At 45.3% G+C, this 15,624-nt stretch overlaps 7 protein-coding genes and 1 non-coding gene across 8 annotated transcripts; 6 read left to right on the plus strand and 2 right to left on the minus strand.

The window, feature by feature from the left end:
* Nucleotides 1–255: 255 nt before the first annotated feature.
* Nucleotides 256–1,911, minus strand: ICL1 (LALA0S01e02410g1_1; the record flags this gene model as incomplete). Its single annotated transcript, XM_022774197.1, has 1 exon — nucleotides 256–1,911. One exon carries the CDS (start codon nucleotides 1,909–1,911, stop codon nucleotides 256–258), a length of 1,656 nt encoding a protein of 551 aa, XP_022626318.1.
* Nucleotides 1,912–4,979: 3,068 nt separating this feature from the next.
* Nucleotides 4,980–5,079, minus strand: LALA0_S01e02432r. The gene is given in 2 exon segments: nucleotides 4,980–5,025; nucleotides 5,042–5,079. It is a non-coding gene; the product is annotated as a tRNA-Ser (tRNA).
* A 678-nt stretch (nucleotides 5,080–5,757) lies between these two features.
* Nucleotides 5,758–6,279, plus strand: LALA0_S01e02454g (LALA0S01e02454g1_1; the record flags this gene model as incomplete). Its single annotated transcript, XM_022774198.1, has 1 exon — nucleotides 5,758–6,279. The coding sequence occupies one exon, from the start codon at nucleotides 5,758–5,760 to the stop codon at nucleotides 6,277–6,279; it is 522 nt and encodes a 173-aa protein (XP_022626319.1).
* A 568-nt stretch (nucleotides 6,280–6,847) lies between these two features.
* MOT2 (LALA0S01e02476g1_1) lies at nucleotides 6,848–8,752 on the plus strand (the record flags this gene model as incomplete). Its single annotated transcript, XM_022774200.1, has 1 exon — nucleotides 6,848–8,752. The coding sequence occupies one exon, from the start codon at nucleotides 6,848–6,850 to the stop codon at nucleotides 8,750–8,752; it is 1,905 nt and encodes a 634-aa protein (XP_022626320.1).
* Nucleotides 8,753–9,035: 283 nt separating this feature from the next.
* Nucleotides 9,036–9,935, plus strand: SNP1 (LALA0S01e02498g1_1; the record flags this gene model as incomplete). The annotated part of the gene is made up of 1 exon (XM_022774201.1): nucleotides 9,036–9,935. One exon carries the CDS (start codon nucleotides 9,036–9,038, stop codon nucleotides 9,933–9,935), a length of 900 nt encoding a protein of 299 aa, XP_022626321.1.
* A 535-nt stretch (nucleotides 9,936–10,470) lies between these two features.
* On the plus strand, nucleotides 10,471–13,038 carry ARG56 (LALA0S01e02520g1_1; the record flags this gene model as incomplete). Its single annotated transcript, XM_022774202.1, has 1 exon — nucleotides 10,471–13,038. The coding sequence occupies one exon, from the start codon at nucleotides 10,471–10,473 to the stop codon at nucleotides 13,036–13,038; it is 2,568 nt and encodes an 855-aa protein (XP_022626322.1).
* A 596-nt stretch (nucleotides 13,039–13,634) lies between these two features.
* On the plus strand, nucleotides 13,635–14,096 carry ARC15 (LALA0S01e02542g1_1; the record flags this gene model as incomplete). The annotated part of the gene is made up of 1 exon (XM_022774203.1): nucleotides 13,635–14,096. One exon carries the CDS (start codon nucleotides 13,635–13,637, stop codon nucleotides 14,094–14,096), a length of 462 nt encoding a protein of 153 aa, XP_022626323.1.
* Nucleotides 14,097–14,314: 218 nt separating this feature from the next.
* Nucleotides 14,315–15,553, plus strand: YRB2 (LALA0S01e02564g1_1; the record flags this gene model as incomplete). The annotated part of the gene is made up of 1 exon (XM_022774204.1): nucleotides 14,315–15,553. One exon carries the CDS (start codon nucleotides 14,315–14,317, stop codon nucleotides 15,551–15,553), a length of 1,239 nt encoding a protein of 412 aa, XP_022626324.1.
* Between the last annotated feature and the right edge of the window lie 71 nt (nucleotides 15,554–15,624).

Genomic DNA, 15,624 nt, shown 5'->3' on the forward strand with positions numbered 1-15,624 from the left:
AATGGTTGTGGTGAGATCAGAAGCTTTGAGTGGTGGGTAGTGAGTGGGTCTCTTCTGTTCTCACATCGCTCTTGAATATGTATGGTTCCATTTCTGATGTTACGATGATTAGATTTAAATATCACGTGCTCTGGTGAATCATGGCATGACTCAAGATTCAAGGCGGGCTATTTTACAACTAATGAAAACGATACTCTGTCAACGATCGCAGTTGAGCCACTGGGAACACTAGACTAAAACCAGTTTTATCGCATTTCAGAGTTTACCATTTTCTCGAAATTGTTCCTCAGTCACACCAACGCCCATGGCAGCCGTGGCACTGACCCCACCTTGCGCCAGTTTTAATAAACTGTCAATGTACTCGGCACCAGACCATTTTTGATGTTTTACAATGTCTACGTTATTGTCAATCTCTTTCTGCTGCACCGTTGTTGCATATGATAGCATTCCCCGCTGGCTAAAGTCCTTTGCAAAAGTGTTGACGGCAAGCGCACTGGTGTGCAGCCCGGCCAAAGTGATGAATTGCCATATGTAACCCAGTTGACCTAAACGGTCGATAAACGAACTTAGTTCCATTGGTGACATGGCGGTGTTCCAGTTGAACGATGGCGACAGGTTATAGGCCAACCATTGGTCTGGGTATTGCGCTTTGACGCCTTCGGCAAAAGTCTTGGCTTGTTGGTAGTCTGGAGAATTGCATTCCATCCACACTAGATCTGCGTATGGTGCAAATGCTCTTGCCCGCATGATACTGCTTTGAGTGCCACCCCGGTAACGGTAAAGTCCCTCTCGCACGCGTGGCAAGTCCCAGTCGAAATGAATGGGTGCACCCAAAAGTTTTTTGGCAATCGCTTGCATTTGCCTGAGGGACAAGCCATTCAATGGCCCGGCTTGTGCATTAAATTTTGAAATTAGTTGTTCGCTGTTTGCAGGCTTTTGTTTCTGTGCAGCCTCTGCAAATGCTTCGTGGAACAATTTGAGACCGGCCTTCGCACACCAACGTGATTCCAGGTTTTCCAATTCTTTACCGCCATGACCTTTCAAGATGGCCGCGTCCATGCTTTCCGATAGTGATTCTTGCAAATCCGGATTTGTGGCACCAACAATGAAATAATGGTCGCGGGGATCGATAGTCGAGCTCAAAAGTGTAGCTTCTTCAGAGTCGGTACGCGCAACCAAAACCAAATCTGAGTGCATGATATCGGCACACATCCGAACCGTGGTGAGTCGATTGATATGTTCCTGAACTGGAATAACGCACCTGCCAGCCATGTGCCCACATTTCTTATTGGTAGAGGTTTGATCTTCCATATGGATCCCCGCGGCACCATTTTCAATAAACATTTTGGTGAGTTTGAAAACCGCAGTGATTCCACCGTGACCAGCGTCTGCATCTGCAATGATAGGTCTGAGATAATCGATGGGGGGACCCAAATTGTTCCATTCGCGTTGCGATTGGCACCGTGAACGCTCTTCCCATTGTTTGCGGTCGTGAAAACGTTGAGCTTTGAATAAATGATCCACTTTTGTCGGGACCGTGTCCATGGGGTAATCTGCAAGGTCTGGACCGGGCTCATTGCTCGTGGATGCGGTTGATGAACATTGCCAACCAGAAACGTACACGGTGTCTAAAAATGGTGCCATTTGGGTTACATGAACTGGATCGAGTGCTCCAAACGTTTTACTAACGGTTTTACGATCGTGATGGTTTGCCAAAAGAGCGTACAATTTCCGGGCCATTAACGACGATGCATTGTTAGTTTCAATCGGAATAGACCCTTGACGGGCTGCAATATCACGAGCGGTGTAGATCCGTTTGGTTTTTTTCCAACGAGGTTGAGACCACCAATTTTCAATTTCCCGAGTTTGACGTTCCAATTGCGTTTGTGCATCTGCAAAGGAGTGTGCCATGATTTGAGTGTTGCAAGAGAAGAGAGACTGTTTTTTTGAGACAACCAAATCACACAATTGTTTGAGTAGGAAACTTCTTATTTCAGAAAATCAGACGCATAAAAGGTTATCATCTCAAGGGAATGTTCTAAATCCTTCTCATTTTTCCCCACATTCCCTCCCATATTTATACCTTTTTTTTTTTGTGGATCATTCCCCCCTGCCCTTCCCCGCCCATCATGATGTTGGAGTAGAAAGCCGACGAAAGCCGACAACCGCCGAGCTTTCATGACGTCCTAGCCGCGCTAAAAGGGGCGGGACGGGATTTAGTCCGAGAAGGTCACGCGAAGGGTTCGGATCAAAACCACGAAGGGTGAGGGAGGTCCCGGCTCAAAGAAGAGGAGGGGAAAAAGGGGGTGGTGGTGAGTTGGTGATTCGACGAGTTTCGGATCAATTGAAGAAAAAGGGTTTTGGTGTCGGTGAAAAGGCGGGGAGTGTGTCACGTGATAGGGGTGGTTGGAAGTCATAATTGAACAATTGAGAGCGTCAGCGATCAGTTGTGAAGGATGGTGATGGCTACTAGCATAGTTGAACAATTGAGGGTGTCAGCCATCAATTGTGAATAGCAGAGATGGTCGGAAGCATAATAGAGCAATTGAGGGCGTCAGCCATCAATTGTGAATAGCAGAGCTGGTCGTTAGCATTGCGGAACAATTGAGAGCGTCAGCGATCAGTTGTGAACGATAGTGGTGGTCGGAAGCATAATTGACCTCTGACGCTCTCAATTGTGAATGGAATGGCTATTAGCATACCCTCTCAATTAAGCATCAATTTCAGGAGTAGTGATGGCCATTAGCATAAATTGAACAATTAAGAGCATCTGCGACTAGTTGTGATCAAAACTTCTAAGAGCTACTAACCGTCAGCAATGAATTTTGCATGTGTGACAATTATCAGCATTGTTTACAATTGACAGCAATGCTAAAAGCCATCACTATCATTCACAATTGGTAGCTGTTAGTATAGTTCCACATCTGAGAATAACATTTATCAACTGTGAATAACGTGTCTATTAGCGTAGTAGTGATAGTTGCTGGCACAACTGAACAATTGATCACTGACGCCCTCAGTTGTGAATGGTAGTGATGGCCAAGGATAATTCTGTCCAATTCAAAGCGACAACCATCAGCGTAATTGAAAATTGGTCGGTGTGCTCTAAATTGTGAATAGTAGTGATAGCTATGAATGCTATTAATGGTCATAAGCATACTTTTAAGAGCAGTGGCGATTTATCGCGAACAAATGGCCATTACCACTGCTAAACAATCGAAAGCTTCAGCGTCGATCTTGAATATTATTGATGGCTCTTCCAACAGTATGCTTTCAGTAGTACTCAATCTTGTGCTCAAAACCAACAGTAAGTGATCTTGTGGTTGACCAGAACAAATGCTAACCGCCGACGCTGCTCTAAAATTAATGTATCACTGTATACGTAGTCTCTGGTAATCAGCATACCTGAACAATTAAGAGCGTCAGCGATCAATTGTGAATTCCAGTGATCGCCAGGAGCATTGCTGTCACTCTCAATTGTGAACAGTAGAGATAGCTTTCAGCATTGTTGAATAGTTGAGAACGTCAGTGATTTAGTGTGAAGAGTAGAAGACTACAATAACAGTCCAACAATCGAGGCCCTTATTAGCATTTCTGGACAGTTGAGACCACCAGCGAGCAACTGTGAACAAAAGTGATGGCTACAATCTCGATCGAACAACTGATAGCATCAGCGTTCAATTGAGATGAGTATTAGCATGTCTAAACAATTGAAGCCAAAGCCATCGATGGTAAATGTTGGAGATAGTCAAGGGTAATTCTGGCCGATTCATACCATCAGCAATGAATGGTGAGCGTCATAGCCATCATCTGTTGATGACATCTTCACAAACATGATAAAACAGCTGAGTCTGGTGCTCTCAACTTTGATTAAAGAGCTGACTATAGATGAATAAAGGCTCCAAACGATGGTAAAAGTTTCCCAGCGGTGTCGTAACAGAGATACGAATTTAGTGATTATAATGCGAATGTGATAAGATTTATGGTAATTCATTGGGTTCGGTTTCGAGAATGTTTCGAATTGGGTAAGAGCATGGTTGAGCAATTCAGAGCGTGGGGGGATCAATTGTGAATCGTCAAGATGGCCATTAACACTCATAAACAATTGGCGACAAAAACACTTAGATATGTGATCACATCTCTGCAAATAAGAATAATCTCAACCCACAACAATTGAGAGCGTCAGCGATCTGTTCTGAACTAGAGTTGGCTATATAGCTACGATAGTGACTAGTCTCTAAACGTTCAGAATTTCAAGTATTATTCCATCTCTACCATGTAGGGTAGTATAATAATGATGATTGAATAATTGAGAGCATCAGCAATTAATGGTGGAGAGAAGTAATAGCCCGGAGCATTGCTCAGCAATCGACTGAGACAGTAGTGAAGTCGTGGAGATGGCCGATATCATAATTGAACAGTTGAGTCGTAGTGATTAATTGTAAAAAGTAGAAATGTCTCATAGCATATGAACAATTAATTTCTGTCGCTCCCGATTGTAAAAAGTATTGATGGCCAGGATATACCTGCAACGTTGACCGCTGAAGCTATATCATGGTTATTACAGTGTCCACAATAGTCACACTGATCGCTGACGCTTTCAATTGTTGAGTGTTGTGGTTAGACTCTCTACTCTTCACAATCGATCGCTGACGCTCAAAAAATTTAGCAATACTACTGGCCATCGATTGTTCAACCATACAAAAAGTCATCACTACTCCTCACAATCAATCGCTGCGGTTCTCTCCTGATGGATTGATTTGTTTTTACATGTGTCAATTTTCCACCCCTTTGAATGTCTCAAACCATAACCATAACATGAACTAGACACTATCACAATAAACACATCGACAAAATAAAGAAACCGCTACAATTCTACAACCACTATTTCAAACACAGCAAAAAGGACTTCAAGCCTATACCGCACAGTATTCTATCTTCTCAACCCAACCCCTCCTTACAAAAACCAAAAAAATAATCGTCAGCTGCCGGATTTGAACCGACGCGGGCAGAGCCCAATAGATATCTTTAATCCTAACAGATTCAAGTCTATCGCCTTAACCACTCGGCCAAACTGACTTTTCGTACAGTATTGAAATCACTGCTCGTGTCCCATGGGAGAATCGAACACCCGAAATCTCAGATGTTCTACTCTTGAACCATTGAAGGTACCCATTTGATGGGAGAGTAAGAAGACTGGGAGCATCATATACAGCGTATCAACTCCAAAAGCTTCCACATATGAGAGCGTTTAGATCGATACCATGAAGTTCATGTACGAATGTGATAGTATGGCGCAGCATGAAAGCTGCAAATACGTCAAAAACTCACTCTTCTTGCCCCCCCCCATGGCTTACCATCTTCCTCCACCGCCAACCATTCAACCTACATGGGTGTGAAGCAAGTATCCAATTTTTTGTCATCACCTGAGTCTTACCCCAAGTATTCAACACGTCTCAAGGGCAATCACCAATCACCTTAAACCATTATAATTCGTGACTTCCAGCCCCATGTACTCAACACAGCTCTCCCCACATTAATTTCGATTCCTCGTTCCCACGAAAAACAAGGGATCTTCTTGAATATGTGGGGTGAAAAAAAGAATTTCTAGGGTGTGAGGGCCACGACAGATGATCCCTCTTACAGTCACCAACTGTATATAAGGAGTCAATACACCTTCTCATTCGATGTGCTTTCACTCTTTACCACTTATACCACTATATTCATACAACATACAGTATACATATATACTACGCAATGACTAAAAAAGACAAGAAACCAAAGGTGAGCACGGTGGTGACCAAAGAGGGTGAAAGCATTAAAGTGTTTGAAGATCTGGACAGTTTCGAACTGTACATCAAAAACGAAACAGAGGACGACGATTTCGACCATGTGAGATGCCGTTTGAAGTATATCCCACCTTTCGTGCTACATGAGTCGCACGAAGACCCGGAAAGGATCAAAGACTCGGTTAACTCGCACAGCAGGAAGTTTGTGCGTCACTTGCACCAGCATGTGGAAAAGCACTTGCTCAAGGACATCACGGAGAGATTACAGATTCCTACACTCAAGTTCAAGGATAAGTCAAAGGTGGAAACCGCAGACAATATCGTGTGGAAGTACAACGAGCATGCAGAGTACCACAGCCGCGAATTCGACATCCACGTGACCGTGGAATGTCATCATGATAGTGCCATGGTGGATGTAGACTATTTGACTGAGCCTGCCCGTCCTGCAGTGCCAGAACCAATGGCCAAAACGCCTGTCGCCGCTGCGTGAACCTAATGGGAACAAAACTACGTATTATGAATATGATGAAGTAACGAAACTCGTACGACGCGATGAAATGACTGATCACTTTATACTAGTGTGACGTTTTCATGATTTTAGCATTCTGTCTTTCTCTCTGAGATCAGTTCATAGGCTTTTAGGGCGAGTGAAAACCAGTCTGTAGTGTTATTCGAACTGCATTGTCTCACTATCATCACAAAACGGGGACTTACCGTGCGACAAATGATAAACTCCTTATGAGGTACAATATTACAACCTCTTAGGAGTTTGCGGTGCTTTGGAAGCTCTCCCAAATTTCTGTACAGGCCTGTACCAGCTCAATCATACATGCGCTTCGTTCGCCCGATTCCCATCGATTGTTTCAGTTTTGACTACATGTCACACGACATTCACGTGATAATCACATGCGCCACTTTTCTGGCAAATATCCCATAAAAATGCCAATAGTCAATCATTTTAAACTTGACGCTATGAATAGTGTTTCTCAAACTCTCTAGACTATGTACAAACAGCCGAAAACAGACCTCAAACAAATCATTTACCATTCAAAATTACCATGAATAAAACCACTACCACTGCAAATATGCATGCGATTCAAAATGCGCTTGCAAACTACGACACTTCGTTCCTTTCTGATGACGAAGAAGATTACTGCCCGCTGTGCATAGAACCTATGGATATTACGGACAAAAACTTCAAACCGTGTCATTGTGGCTACCAGATATGTCAGTTCTGCTACAATAACATCCGTCAGAATCCAGAGCTTAATGGAAAATGTCCCGCTTGTCGTCGTAAGTACGATGACGAAAGCGTGGAATACATCGTCTTGACACCAGAAGAAATGAGGTTGGAACAGGCCAAACAAGCGCGGAAGGAGAAAGACCGTAAACTACGCGATAAGGAACGCAAAGAACACGAGTTTGCAAATCGCAAGCATCTGGCCGGAATGCGGGTTATCCAGAAAAATTTGGTGTACGTTGTGGGTCTAAACCCACCTGTGGCATACGAAGACGTGGCACCGTTGCTGAGAACTGACCGGTATTTTGGCCAATACGGTAAAATCAACAAAATTGTTGTCAACAAGAAAACGTCGCATAACGAACATCACAGTGGTCCCGCCGGATACCATAACAGTAGTCATCATACCGGGTACGGTATTTATGTCACATTTGCGCGAAAAGATGACGCTGCACGTTGCATAGCCGCTGTGGATGGTACCTACATGGATGGCCGGATTGTAAAGGCCGCTTACGGTACTACGAAGTACTGTTCGTCGTATTTGAGGGGCCAGAGCTGTCCAAATCCGAACTGCATGTTTTTACACGAGCCCGGTGAAGAAGCGGATTCTTTCAATAGACGTGAACTCACCAACAAGCAGAACACCGAGCACGTAATGCCGTTCAAGTTAGCCGGTCCAAGTGGCAGCGTACAGGGCCATCTCCCACCGAAATCTGCGACAGCAGTGGCATCTGCTTCGCCGGTGCCTTCTCCACTACCTACCAGGGCCCAGTTGAACCATACTGAAGACGACAGCAATATTTCGTCTTCGTCTTCCACGCCAGGTGGACAAACTCCCGTTTTAACACCGGCTCCAGTCCCCAGTGGTTCGAACCCCTGGGGGGTCAACACAACGGCACCACCACTTTTCCCTTCCACATCTAGTAAACTGACAAGCTCATCTGCGTTCCCTACTTTGGGGGAGGCCACTTTAGCGCAGTCCATGGCTGCGTTGTCTAACAACCAGCCGAACAGTAATAACAGTGCCCATCAAAGCGGCGGGAAAAACAGCAAGAAAAATGCCAACAACAACGAAAGAAAATACGTGGACCCTTTCGATCCGCTGTCCAGTGCTGTGAGGTTCATTGATGAAACGCTCAAAATGCTGTCTTCCTACAAGAATTGCGAGTTTCAGCTTAGAACTGACGTTATCGATGACGCTACTTACCGTTCCTATCCTTCTCTTTTCTCATTCGAGAACATTCCGGTGTCGGAAACTTCGGACAACGCTTTGGGTCGCAAATTGGTCGACATGCTTGCAATCAAGCCAGTAGACCAACCTTCATCGGTGATGCCCTTTCTACAGGGTGCTTCGCCAGCCAACCCCGCTATCTTCCAACTACAGCAGCAGCAGCAGCAGCAGCAACAGATGCTTTTGGCGAAACAGCAGCAACAACAACTGCAACAGCTACAACAACAACAACAACAACAAGAACAGCAGCAGCAGCAACAACAGCACCAAATGTCTCAGATGAAAGTTCAGCAGTCTACTCCTCCTGGCATGACTCCTCAATTATTGCATACACAACTACGACAGCAGAGGGCTGCCAACACACCACCACCACCTGGGATCTTTTCGCCAACTAATCCATCAACGGGGCCAAACCAAATGCCAGGTTCTGGTAGCAATTCGTCTGACCTGTTGAACCAGCTCATCAATGGAAAACGCATCTCAACAAACTGAAAACCTCAGCCGTCAGAGAGTGTATGCATTCAACTGATTTCTCTCTAACAAGGAATACTAGCATATGACGATGTGTTCTCCCGAGCTCATCGCGCACCTGTTTATAAACAATATATTAACATACAAAACTTGAAAAATCAACCTTTAACTACATGTTGCGAGAAAAGTGATAGATCTGTCGCAGGATTATACGTACACAGTGTATTCAAGACACAGCTAGGGATCTTGAATCTTTACTTAGCACTTGGAAAATCCCTGTTGTCTCTCTTTCGTTGCTCCGAAGATGGCCACAAAGTACCCACAGCATGTAGCCAAGTTGTTCAAGCCTGGAGCACCAATTCAATACAAGAAGCCCGTTGACTATCCGATTGAATGCCGCAAGACCATTGCAAATATCGGCGGAGTATCGCACTATTTGGAAGATCTGAAGACTTATCAGCAGGAATTTAGTCACGGTATAGACAATGGACATTTACGGGCCTACGATGAAGCAGATCAAGAGCGGCAATCCGAGAATAAAAGGCTACGAGCAAAACTGGACGAGTGGAAACCGCAGGAGGATGCTAATATGAGGGAAACAGATCCCTATAAGACCATTTTTGTAGGCAGACTGCCGTACAGCTTCACAGAAGTGGAGCTACAGAAGCTATTTGTACGGTTTGGCGAAATTGATCGAGTACGCGTGGTTAGAAACAGGTCTAACAACAAGAGTCGTGGCTACGGCTTCGTGGCGTTCAAGGAGGAACACTCTGCAAGGACCGCGTGTCGAGAAATCGGGGTTCATCGGGGCGAGGAAGTCGAGGGCCGTTCCATTATCGTGGACATCGAACGCGGAAGAACAGTCAGGTACTTCACGCCGCGGAGATTGGGCGGGGGACTCGGAGGCCGGGGCTACATGAAACGCGACCGAATGGCCAAACTGGCGCTGGCCCCGGCGACAGTAGCTGGTGGCGATACCCCACGAGAAGCACGCGAAGAAGTGCCCACACGTCTGAATGCTTTTCCACGAAACACCGCCGTTCCCACTCATCGCAGCCGCTTTTCGGGCCACAGCAATACGAACACGAACAACAATAACAATAATGTCAGCCACTACGCACAGCCAGTAAATCTTGAAAGTGCTTCTTCCGCTACTGGCTATCGCTCCAGAAGCTCAAGAACCGGTTCTCGATTTGAACGCTAGATCACGCCAAAAGCACGTGACACAAACCGGCTTCCACCCAGTCACCATAAGCACATGATATTCACGTGGTACAACCTATTTGGGAAATAAGACTTTACCAAACTTTTTCAGTTTTTCACATTTTTCCCCTTCTGCTTTATCTTCAGTCAACTGCCGCATTTTATCAACCATACTAAGATAAGACCAAAAACGGCTCCTCTATCCCACAAGCTTCACTGAGACGACACAATGTATTTTGGCTAATGTCATTCCCACTGTAAAGACGTCCAGGAGCCTTATTCGCCAGCATTTTAACCCAGGATAATACACATCACGATTATACCCTGGGTTCTAAGAAGTGATAAAAAAGTTTATGAAATCAACCGGTGGAATATTGAGAATCGGTGGGTCTATGATTCACAGGTTGTTATAAAAGGGATCGTCAGGTGGATCGTCCAGTGGATTGATTGTTAAGTGGTCATTTATTATTTCGATCTGGTCCCTATTTTCAGCTTAAATTCCACCAGAACGGAGATCTTTACGGACTTATTACCACATGTCGTCCAAACTACTGGTGTCGTTGAAGGGCGTGAAACCTGCCAGATTGCAAGGTATAGCGTCGATTCTGGCAGCCAATCACAGCCCCGTCAATAGAGTGATACAGACCGGTACCAAGAGAGTCGGTTACTCCAAAAGATGCGTTTCGAGCGTTAGCGGTGTGGGCACTGAGGGAACCAGATCTACCGTGGTGCAGTTGCTGAACAACATTGGCTCCAAACGCGAAGTAGAACAGTATCTGAAATACTTCACATCCGTGTCACAACAACAATTCGCAATCATCAAGGTTGGTGGTGCTATCATCAGCGACAACCTGCAAGAACTGGCTTCATGCTTGGCTTTCTTGTATCACGTGGGGCTATACCCAATCATCCTACACGGTACGGGTCCACAGGTCAATGGTAGACTGGAAGCCCTGGGCGTCGAGCCGGACTACATCGATGGTATCAGGATAACTGACGAGCGTACCATGTCAGTGGTGAGACAGTGTTTTTTGGAGCAGAACCTCAAGCTGGTCACAGCCCTAGAGCAGCTAGGCGTGCGTGCCAGACCCATCACCTCTGGAGTGTTCACCGCTGACTATCTCGACAAGGACAAATACAAGCTGGTTGGTAACATCAACGGCGTTTGCAAGGACCCAATCGAGGCCTCGATCAAGGCAGGTGCTTTGCCTGTTTTGACCTCTCTGGCAGAAACCGTTTCCGGACAGACTTTGAACGTTAATGCCGACATCGCCGCTGGTGAACTAGCCCGTATTTTCGAACCTCTCAAGATTGTGTATCTCAACGAGAAGGGTGGTATCATCAACGGCAACACAAAGGAAAAAGTGTCGGTCATCAACTTGGACGAGGAGTACGACGACCTCATGCAGCAAAGCTGGGTTAAGTACGGTACCAAGTTGAAGATCAAAGAGATCAAAGAACTGCTCGACTTCCTACCCCGCTCGTCCTCTGTGGCCATCATCAATGTTCAGGACTTGCAGAAGGAATTGTTCACAGACTCTGGAGCCGGTACCATGATCAGACGCGGCTATAAGCTAGTCAGAAGATCTAATCTTGGCGAATTTCCCTCTCCAGACTCCTTGAGAAACGCCCTTCAAAGAGATCCCGATATCGCCTCAGGCGCCGAGTCCGCAGCCTCTTACCTGCGTAACCTTTCCTCTTCCCAATTTGTGTCGTATTCCGATGAACCTATGGAGGTTTTGGCTATTGTCAAAGAAAACAGTCTCGTTTCCCAGCTGGAAAAGTTTTTGTGTTCCAAGGTCGGATGGTTAAACAATGTGACTGACAATGTGTTTTCATCTTTGAAGCGAGACTTCCCATCGCTACAGTGGGTTGTCAGAGAAGATGACGAGAACATCTCTTGGCATTTTGGTAAAAGTGAAGGATCTTACTTGAAAAATGGAAAAGTTTTGTTTTGGTACGGGGTAAAAGATTTGAATACAGTGTCGCAGCTGGTTAAGGACTTTTCCGCTTCCGTTGCGCCAACCACCTCTCCAGCCGGACATAAATCTAATGCGTTCTCCTCAAGCCAGTCGACAAGATCATATTCGACAAGGAGCGCGCCTAAGCCACAAGGAGTGAACAAAGAGAAAGCTCGCGTTGCCCTTATAGGTGCAAGAGGTTTCACAGGAAGAAACCTGATTGCCTTGATAGACCAACATCCTCATTTGGAGCTCGCTCACGTTTCCTCTCGTGAATTAAAGGGTAAGAAGCTTGAAGGGTACTCTAAAGGTGAGATCATATACGAAAATCTGAGCGTTGACGATTTGAAAAGACTTGAAGCCGAGGGCGGTGTTGACATGTGGGTGATGGCTTTGCCCAACGGTGTTTGCAAGCCATTTGTGGAAGCCATTGAAAGCGTGAAGGGAAAATCCAAGATTATTGATTTAGGTGCAGACTACAGATTTGTCCCCGAGACTGAGTGGGCCTACGGACTACCAGAACTAAATGAAAGACAGAAGATTGCCGCCGCTAAAAAGATTGCGAACCCAGGGTGTTACGCAACTGGTGCTCAGGTTGCTATTGCTCCTTTGCTCGAATTCATTACAGGTTTGCCAACCGTTTTCGGTGTCTCTGGGTACTCCGGTGCCGGTACAAAGCCGTCGCCTAAGAATGACCCAGCATTTTTGAGTGATAACTTGATCCCATACAGTCTGACGAATCACATTCACGAACGCGAAATTTCGACCAGAATGGGGCGCGAGGTCGCGTTTGTTCCACATGTAGCGCAATGGTTCCAAGGTATTTCACACACAATCTCAATTCCTATCAAGAAGGGTTCCTTGACTTCTGAACAAATCCATGAATTGTACGAGAAGTTTTATGAGGGTGAACGCCTGGTGAAAGTAACTGAAGATGTCCCACTAGTCAAATCTATTTCCGGTACACATGGTGTCCTAGTTGGTGGATTCAAGGTGAATGATGCTCAAGACCGTGTTGTTGTTTGTGCTGCAATCGATAACCTATTGAAGGGTGCAGCCACGCAATGTCTGCAGAACATCAACCTGGCTTTAGGATATGGTGAATATGACGGAATTCCCGAAAACAAGATCGCCCAGAAGTAAAGCGTATTTACGAACGCTATTCTATAACTGTATACAAACGTAAAGGCCTTTGCAAATGTTTACAGAGAGAGACGTCAGAGAGAGACAAGAGCGTACCTTGATATCACTATGTACTATCGTGTCTGACCAGTTGATCTTGACACCTCCCTCGAAGATTGACAAAGATCCACCGCTTTTTGGATCCATAACAACAAAGAAACTGGGGTTGAATGAACATAGCCCGGTGTCAGATACTACTCCCATCCTGATGATAGTCAGGATAACTTTGAGATGGGTCACGTGACTTTGATTGAAATCAGTCGAGCATTGCAAACAGTACAAAACGATTATTAAAGTAATGAGCTGGTAGCCCTAAATGGAGTGATTTTGGATTTATTCCCTAAGATCCGTCCCATATCGTCTTCCTAAAGATGCGGCAACATAAAATGCCAGCATTATTTCCAACGAAAATACAAATATGTGCACGTGACTAACTACAGAAAATGGCCGTAATTTATTATATTCCAAGTTTAACAAACTACACCAGAGAGGATGTGTAGATCCAGGAAAGGGGTCGATACTCTGAGGTGCAAGTTCTAGCGACCAACTGGCTTACAATGGAGGATTGGAGAAGAATTGATATTGATGCGTTTGACCCAGATAGCGGACGCCTAGTTCCCGAAGATTTAGCCCCTCCAAACTTGAAATCTGTGAACGCTGGCGAAATTGAATCTAAAATCTCACAGTTGCGCTCTGCAGCGACCAGCGGCGATTTTGCAACTGCTTTGCAACTTGTGACAAATGAACCTCCTTACAGTGCCGACGAAGTGACCAAATCCCGGTATTTCGAAGCAGTTTTGAGCGCTCTGACCCAAGTCCGTCAGGCAGAAATTGCAAACTTGGTTAAACAGCTATCACCCGCACAGACAGACGTACTAATAAAATACTTGTACAAAGGTATGAGCGTACCGGAAGGCCAGAAACAAGGTGGAATACTGCTTTCGTGGTTCGAAAAAGTAACTCAAAATACCGGTGTCGCTCCAGTTGTACGGTACTTATCTGATAGAAGGACCGTCTGAGAAAATAGACTGAGAAGCCCGAGCAACTAAAGTGCCTCATTCAGTCCATAAATATTAACACGGAAGCCACTACTAAGAAGTTCCACTCTTACTACATCTTTTGGCCAAAACGTGAGAATCACATGACCAAATATCGATTACGTAACAATAACAATTTGCGTGCATAGTGACCAGGATAATTATTAGTTGGTCAGAATAGGCTATATAAAAATCCATCCATGTTCTTGACAGAGCTGAACTGCCGTGTCCCTAACCCAACGATAACGCCAACAATTGGGATGAGTGAGAGCGTCGAGAAGCCTGAAAGCACTGTCAGGGACCAGAAATTAGGCATGGTACCTACCACCGAGAAAACGGTATCTGCAAAGCGTTCCAGGAGCCCAGAAATTGAAAAAAACGTCAACGAAACGGGTTCTGCTAAAAAGGCCAAAAACGGGGACAAGAACGGCGATCTAGACAGCTTTGGCGACACAGGATCTACTGCGGGTAAAAAGGACGATATCAAACCAACAGAAGACGAATCCGCAGATAAAATCGTGCGAGAAGTGGGTGGAGAACTAAGTGGAAAACAAGAACAGCCATTTTTGACGGCTAAAGATGAAACCTTGAATGAAGGGAAGGGTGAAACTGAATTGTCTAGTAGCTCTAAGAATGAAGGAAATGAAATATCTGTTGGTAGCTTTCCAGAAAATCCATCTGAAAAGCCATCCGAAACTACAACTGAGAAGCCCAAATTTACCTTTGGAGCATCGTCTAGCTTCAGCAGTGGGTTTGGCGTGGCGAAAGCGCCTTCTATAGCTGTTAAGAACTCAGAACAACCAAAAGCCTCGGAAACAAGCAGCAGTGAAAATTCTCAAAATACGCCTAAGCCAGCAGCTTTCGGATCTGGGTTTGCCTTTGGCGCCGGATTCCATGCGTTGAACAAGGCAAAAACTACGTCAAGTCCTAAAGTTTTCGAAAATGAAGCCGAAAAGGCGGAAAAATTGGAAAAATCCAAGAGTGCTAGCGTGACGCCCGCGGGATCCAAGGATGACGAGAAAAACGGTAGTACAGAAAGCGACGGAGTTGTAAAACTCACGAAGCAAGAAATCAAATCTGGGGAAGAATCTGAGGAATCAATTTACCAGGCCAACGCCAAGCTTTACCAGCTCAGTGACCTGAAGGATGGCTGGAAAGAAAGAGGCGTTGGGGCCATACATGTAAATACAGACCGCACGACCGGTAAAGGTCGTATTGTGATGAGATCTCGCGGTATTCTCAAAGTGATTCTTAACGTGTCGCTTGTGAAAGGCGTTATAATTCACAAGGGGTTTCCTGCTTCGTTGAACGGAGAGAAATTCATTCGCATTGTTACCGTCGACAATGAAAAGGCCCCCGTTCAATACGCTTTGAAAACGGGTAAAGCAGAAACCGCAAGCGAGCTGTACGAGCATATCTCAAAGCTAATACCCTCCTAGTAGGACAACAGCGACAACACACCAACACTACACTCCCCGACTCCAGTTATTTTTTTTTTTTTTTTTTGAAA

Source organism: Lachancea lanzarotensis, scaffold LALA0S01, assembly GCF_000938715.1.
Source record: "Lachancea lanzarotensis genome assembly LALA0, scaffold LALA0S01, whole genome shotgun sequence".
Taxonomy (NCBI): Eukaryota; Fungi; Ascomycota; class Saccharomycetes; order Saccharomycetales; family Saccharomycetaceae; genus Lachancea; species Lachancea lanzarotensis.